Below are 6,919 nucleotides of genomic sequence, written 5' to 3' on the forward strand. Positions count from 1 at the left end.
CTGACTGCTTCCCTTTCTTATTTCTCAGTTCCACCCAAATAACATGCCTGGACATATTCCCAGGAATATCCTTCCTAAATACAGTTGAAATGTTTTTCATCATCAAAAACACTGCTCCCCTCCCTGTTCTGCATCCTCCTCCCCTTTTGTACAGCATCTGTATCCTGGAATATTAAGCTGCCATTTCTGGTCATCCCTGAACCATGTCTCTCTAATCACTGATATCCCAGTCCCAAGTTCCCAGTCATTCCGTGAGTTGATCTGCCTTTTTATGTTCAGCCTCCTGCATTGAAATAAATGCAGTTTAATTTATTAGTTCTACCCCATTCTCTGCTTTGATCCTATCTGTGCTGACTGTTCGACTTGTTCACTTTCCCAACTGCACCAGTTTCACTATCTCCCTGGATTCTTCCTCCATCTTAAATCCATCTGAGCAGCTCTAGCAAATCTCCCCACCAGTATATTAGTCCCTTCCAAATCTGGAGCAATCCGTCCTCTTAATACAGGTCACTTATACCCCAGAAGAGATTCCAGTGAACCAAAAATGTGATTCCTCCTCCCCTCCATGAGCGTGTCAGCCAGGCATTCATGTGCTCTATTCTCTATTCCTACCGTCACTAGCTTGTGGCACTGGGAGTAATCCAAATATTACTACCTTTTGAGGACCTCCTTTTTAAATTCCTGCCTAACTTTCTGTATGATCTCAGCAGAAGTTTGACCTTTTTTCTTCCTATGTTGAGAGTTCCAATGTGTGCAATGACCTCCTAGTCCCTCTCCCCTTGGAGAATATTCTGAACTCTGAAATATGCTTTGATTCTGGCACCAGCAAGGCAACACATTATTCTGATGTTTCACTTTTGACGGCAGGAATGCTTGTTTGTGCCTCTGACTGACTAGTGTTCCGTGTCACAATGCAAGGACTGCACAAAACACCACCTAGGACAAACAGGAAGACAGCTAACGATCCGCATCCATGAACACCAACCAGCCACGAAACGACACGACCAGCTATTCTTTAGTAGTCACGCACGCAGTTGACAAGCAACATGAGTGGGACAACACTATTATAGGACAAACCAAATAGAGAACAGCCAGGGAATTCCTAGAGGCATGGCACTCATCCACAGATTCAATCAATAAGCACATCGACCTGGGCCCAATATACCGACCACTGCAACGGACAGCTGGAACTGACAACTGGAAGCGGCAGATTCAAACCACTACAAATGCCGGAGGAAAGATGACAGAAATGCTTCACAGGAGGCTCCCAAGCACTGAGGATGTCACCTAGACAAGGGACGAAACATCTGCAACACAAATTCCCAGTTCAGCGAACAGAACCACAACGAGCACCCGAGCTACAAATATTTTCACAAACTTTGAAGGTTACATTTTTAAAAGCTGGGCAGGTAGCTGCTCCCCTGCTGTGAGCTTCTCCACACAAGTTTCTCCAAGGTCAACTGTGAATTTTGCTGCTTGTTTATTTTCTTAGACCAACTGTCATGTTCAAAATGCTTGAAACCAAACAGCAGAGGCAGCCAGCTGTATAGGTTCACTGCTGGGTCAGACTGCTCTACAAGTTTATTTCTCCATTTGATTCACTTCCCATGTGGTTACTGTCTTTGTCTCTTTTCCTCCTTTAAGTGCTGTTGTTTTTGATTTTTTTTTTACCCAAAGTTTTGCAACCGCTTATAAAACAATAATTACTGCTTCTAGAATTTGAGGAAATTAACTCCAACATTGAAGATACCTCAAAAAAAGATACAATTCAAACATAAAAGCAGTTCCTACAGCCACAGATTTTATTCCTGTCCTCCAATATTAATGCTTCAAATATACTTTTACTTTGAAATTTGTGTTTTAGGGTACTGCAGCTGTTTTACAGCGCAGGTCAGAAAATGAAGAGTTTGTTGAAGTTGGAAGATTGGGGCCATCAGACTATTTTGGTGAGTTTGTCAAAGCTTAAATGTTAAAGTTTAATACTGTAAGCATTTCTAATATTTGAAGTTTTAAAAAAAACAAGTTTTAGATGGATTTTTGTCTACCATAGAGCTGCTGAGCTACATAGAACATGAGAGTATTGCTATTAGATAGGATTGAATAATAGGCTACTGAGTGATTGTAGTTAGACATCAGCTTAGATTGTCTAATGACTCAATTCAAATCAAATTTTGCCTAAAAAGTTCAGATATCATAAAGCATGGTAAATTCACCTAGGTCAACAAGAGCATGGGCTTCATTTTGTTTCATGGTTTCAGTTTCTCAAGACTACAGGTGGATTTGAAATCTTTTTCTTTATCTCTTAGGTGAGATTGCTCTTCTGATGAATCGTCCCCGTGCTGCCACTGTGGTAGCACGTGGTCCGTTGAAGTGCGTGAAACTGGACAGACCTCGATTTGAACGTGTCCTGGGTCCCTGCTCTGACATACTCAAACGAAACATCCAGCAGTACAACAGCTTTGTATCGCTGTCTGTCTGAAATCTTCTCTGCTGCTGCAGCATCTGCCAGAGCGAACTGCCTCATTCGTCTAAAATGCCGCTTCCTGTGGCAAGACCACCACCAGTCCCACAGCTTCCTAATTGTCAGAGAAGGCATTCCCTTTGTAGCATTCAATGTCACATTTGCTTTGCGTCTTTCTCACACTGCATCAGCTTTCTTCAGTCAATATAGCTTCATTTAAGATTTTCTTTTTGTTTGATGCTTGTGTGTGGAACTCTTCCCATTGATTTTTATTTATGAAGATTAAAACTTTGCTGTTTTAACTGAACAGTGCGATTTGATACACAGATAATTAAGCTTCTGTTTGGTAGTATGAGCAGAGGATTTTGAACCCTTTAACTTGCTCTGTTTCAAGGTACGTTATAGTGTGTTCGTGAGCCTTGAATCTCTCAAAATTGTACTCCTGGAAAATCTTGGGTTTTAGGCTGGAGAGTTTCAATTATTTTTGGAACTTCTTGAGCCAACATGTTTTTTTTTTAGTGTGGTCAAGGCAGAAAACGCTTAAATAAAAACATGCTCGAAATATATTTCTATGTAGCATTTGCACTTGGCAAAACAATGCGTGAGGAAAAGCATCTAAATTGAGATTAGACTTTTTTCTTCATCTTACTTTTTAAAAACAAATACATTTTAACTTTTTTGCTATGAAGCAAATTAAAAACCATTGTTTTCTTTTGTGTAGCTTTAGGTCTTGCATTATGAGGATCTTATAGGCCTGTGTGATTTTTAGCCAAGTCTATTTACATCACTCCCATTTGCACATTAAGTTTCATTCAGACATTTTTCCAAAAAAAGCTTTGATTTTTTTTTTCAGTAATCTCCCAAATATTTAATGGTGCCTGCCTATCTTTGTGCAGTTGTAGCAAAATCTTTGCTTGCAAAAAAAATTAATGTACATTTATATTCATTTTATATACAATCCAATTTTTCTTTCAAAACGCAACATCATTATAACTCAGTCACTGTTGTTTTGGTTAATAGGATCGCCTTTTTGTTTTGGCGATCAAATGCTTTTGACCTTATTCTTATGGATGCAGGCAGTGGTAATGGTCGAGATTTATACATATTGCAGAAATCTTGCAATAATAGGCATACCAGGTTCTCAGCCCATATCATTGTGCACTTTCAACAGCTAAGAACTACTGCAGTCTTTTTTCTTTTTAGCCTCCCTTCCTGACAACAGAAGCTAAATTCTATTAGTCTTGGGTGTATTTGACATGCAGCCAGAAAGTCACCAATTCTGTCTGACTTGTTTGCTTTTCAAGTGTATGAGCTTTGCCAATAGTGATGGAACACTGCACAGAAGCATACTGTGCCATTCCATCTCCAATAGGGAAATTAAACTAGTTGTGCTACACTTGAAACATGCTTCTTGCTGGACAGTGATGGAGTTTTATTGGCATAAACTGTAGAAACGTCTGCAGCCCAAATTGAGATTGATACAGCATTGAATTCTGTAGGGATGGATTAACAAAGCTAGATGTATTGGTCTGCTCTGTACCAAGTAAAAAATGTAACTGATTCAATTGAAAGGCTTTGTTTGCTTCTGGTGATTTTACACATACTGGCAACTAAGTGGTACAGATTTTACTGATCTGTTGTTTTTGAAATTACTAAATGTATTGCTTTTCCTTAAGTAGGGCAGCAAGCACTCAATTGTTGCTATTGCCAGAGCAATAATTCAAAACATCAACTGCAAGCAATCTCAATCATACAATGATAAAGTTAGAAATCTTGTTTTTGGAAATGTATGTAATATATTGATACCCCATCTGATTTTAACAAGTAACCTTTTAATCTAATTTTGTTAGTGATCCTGCTAGTGACCGTGATAGCTAGTTAGTTTGGACTACATAATTTGCAGATTGATTTACACTCTAATTTTATATACAATTGGCTTTCAATTTCTTGTTGAGACAGAGCTAGTGAAAGGGTTACAAAATTAAACTTTTATGTATTAAGCAAATGTAATTTCATTCCAAGAACAAAAAAGTAAACATTCCTTTTTAGTAACAAACCAGTACTGTCTTCACAGGTACTGGTGCAGGTACTGTGTGCATTTGTACTTGACCAGCACTGGCAGCGCAATGTTGGGCGATGCATCCCTAACTCTTCTGCAGTCCTGACCCAGTCTATAAACTATCCACTGCTATTTGGAGCTTATTAATAGCTCTGGACATGTTTGGGTATTAAGTAGCTGTCTTGTGCTAGACTGGGATGGTGCAATGTGGTTTCTATTTAAATGAAGATTAATGGCTGACATTTAAGTTGGTGCAGTGCTTTAGTACCCATGTTATTTTGTGTTTAATTATAGTTGCACTTCTTTGCTATTCACAGTAGCTGGCACTGTTGTTCCATTATTGGCATACACCAGAGCTCAGCTGAAATTATACAAGTGTACACCCAGACACACTAGTAAAATGCAGAAACCAAAAACTGGATGTGTTATCCCTAACTAGCTGACACACTGGCATTCTGAAATGTACTACAACAGCTTTTCAGTATGGCATGACATGCAATTTTATTTTGAGACTTTGAACATTGCTGAGTCTTAATGACATTTCAGTATTTCACAGCTTTGTATTACGTGTGCTCATTTCGCACATTTTACAAATTCCACACAGCTGTAATTAGATGAAATTATATCCATTATTCTATATACAATGATTTAGATTAGAATAAGTGTTTGAATTGTACAGCAAGCTAAAACTAAATTGCTTGGAGAGTTGGGTTGGGCATAGGCTATTTGTAGGTTTTCCTTTTATTATTGCGTTTTCTTATTAAATCAAGTTTTTATTCGGCACAAATATTGCTATGTGAGATAACCTGATGCAAAATTGCAAAGTCATTTCAGCTATCTGTGCAGTGTGCACAGTAGAAATGATGTAACTTGCATGTTTTTCAGTTTATCCATGCAGTTACCTTTACGACGCTGTGTAGTGTGAAGATGTAGCATAAAAATCTATGAATAAAGAAAGACTAGTGTGTTGAGGGCATGATAACTTTCACTTGAGTAGAAGTTTGCGTGGGCCAGTTCCATTCTGTTGGGGTGGGGGTGGATTTTCCTTTGGGATCTAAGTAATGTCTCTTGAGTAATCATAGTATGGCAGTCATGAATGTCATGCCCAATTCTTGTTGTGACAGTGAGTTACATCTATTGACCTTTTTCTTTAATAGAAAACTATAAATTGAACTTGAGTAACCTTTTAATGTCTGATTATTGATTGGAATTCCTTTTCTAATGAGTTAATTCCTGTTTCATCAATTTCAACTTGCTTGGAAGTTGAGTTGAGAGTAAGGCTGAAATTTATTAGCCTAATTTGGTTTGATATTCCTAGCATAGGCAAAGTTAAATCAGCTGCTTATGGGAGGTATCCTTCCAAATATATTGGTATGTTGCGTAGTTGAAACCTGTTGCTTTATATTTAATTTTTTTATCTTCATTAATTGGGAAAATTTAACAAAGCGGATGAATGTCATTCCAGGATTGAGCTTACCAATACTGTTGATTACCAGTATGAGTGACATTGACACCATATTCCAATAATTTTGAAACTCTTCGCAGAGTCCAACTGCAACAACCCTAGCATCTAGCAGATTGTCTTTGGCTTGCTGCACATTCTTAAGGTTTTTATTTACCTAACTTTTATTATAAAGCAGCTGATGAGTTTGAATAATCTGATGCAGTTGAAGCTTTAACTGTTGTGTGCAATCAGAACTGTATGTACAAACGACCACGGTTTGATGTAGTTTGCCTTAGCTATCTTATGTGGGGATCAGAGTGATCCTCACGAGCTTATCTACAAAAGTTGCAAAGTGAGAATACAGCGTGATAATATGTAGATTATCCAAGGACCATTTTTTGTATTGTTCCCAATGACTGTATAAGATCAGATGTATGTGCTAAAATAATCCTTTTGTTATAGAGTGTTCTAATGACGACAGGTCAAGCAATAAAAGTTAATTATTAAAAAGAAAACTGTTCTCTTATTTATTGATTTTTTTTTTAACCGAAGCAGATACACAAATCATTGACCCTGTAACATGAATGTAAAGATTTATTTTACCATTAGCTGATTCAAGTAAAATGTAAATAGTTGTCTTTCATAATAGCATGTCATTCCTAAGGACTCGACTTTGAACTTTGCATGATATATTGGATCAGGAGTTGGTGGGGCAGGGAGACATTCTACCGATTAAACTTTGCCAGATATAATGTTCCTCTTCTCGACAAGCTTGCTGCTTCCTGTTGACCAATTCAACTTTGAGCTTGAGCTTTTTTAATTGTCTGTAATCACTCTTAATTTCAAGGGTGTGCATTAACAGCCAGGCTAAAACATTCCTAGCATCTCATGCATTTTCTCAATCTGATATGAAACCATGCCCCATTGTGATCTTTTCCTCCTGGCTGCTGCATAT

General features: G+C 37.9%; 1 protein-coding gene across 1 annotated transcript in view; it reads left to right on the top strand.

The window, feature by feature from the left end:
• LOC132828023 (cAMP-dependent protein kinase type I-alpha regulatory subunit) overlaps positions 1-6,479 on the top strand; it is a 51,197-nt gene extending 44,718 nt beyond the window's left edge. Inside the window, exons 9-10 of the mRNA XM_060844911.1 lie at positions 1,865-1,946; positions 2,307-6,479. Coding sequence (XP_060700894.1) covers positions 1,865-1,946; positions 2,307-2,479 — 255 coding nt within the window. The 3' untranslated portion in view covers positions 2,480-6,479. The remainder of the gene's footprint in view (positions 1-1,864; positions 1,947-2,306) is intronic.
• The last annotated feature ends 440 nt before the right edge of the window (positions 6,480-6,919 follow it).

This window comes from Hemiscyllium ocellatum, chromosome 25 (genome assembly GCF_020745735.1).
Source record: "Hemiscyllium ocellatum isolate sHemOce1 chromosome 25, sHemOce1.pat.X.cur, whole genome shotgun sequence".
Classification (NCBI taxonomy): domain Eukaryota; kingdom Metazoa; phylum Chordata; class Chondrichthyes; order Orectolobiformes; family Hemiscylliidae; genus Hemiscyllium; species Hemiscyllium ocellatum.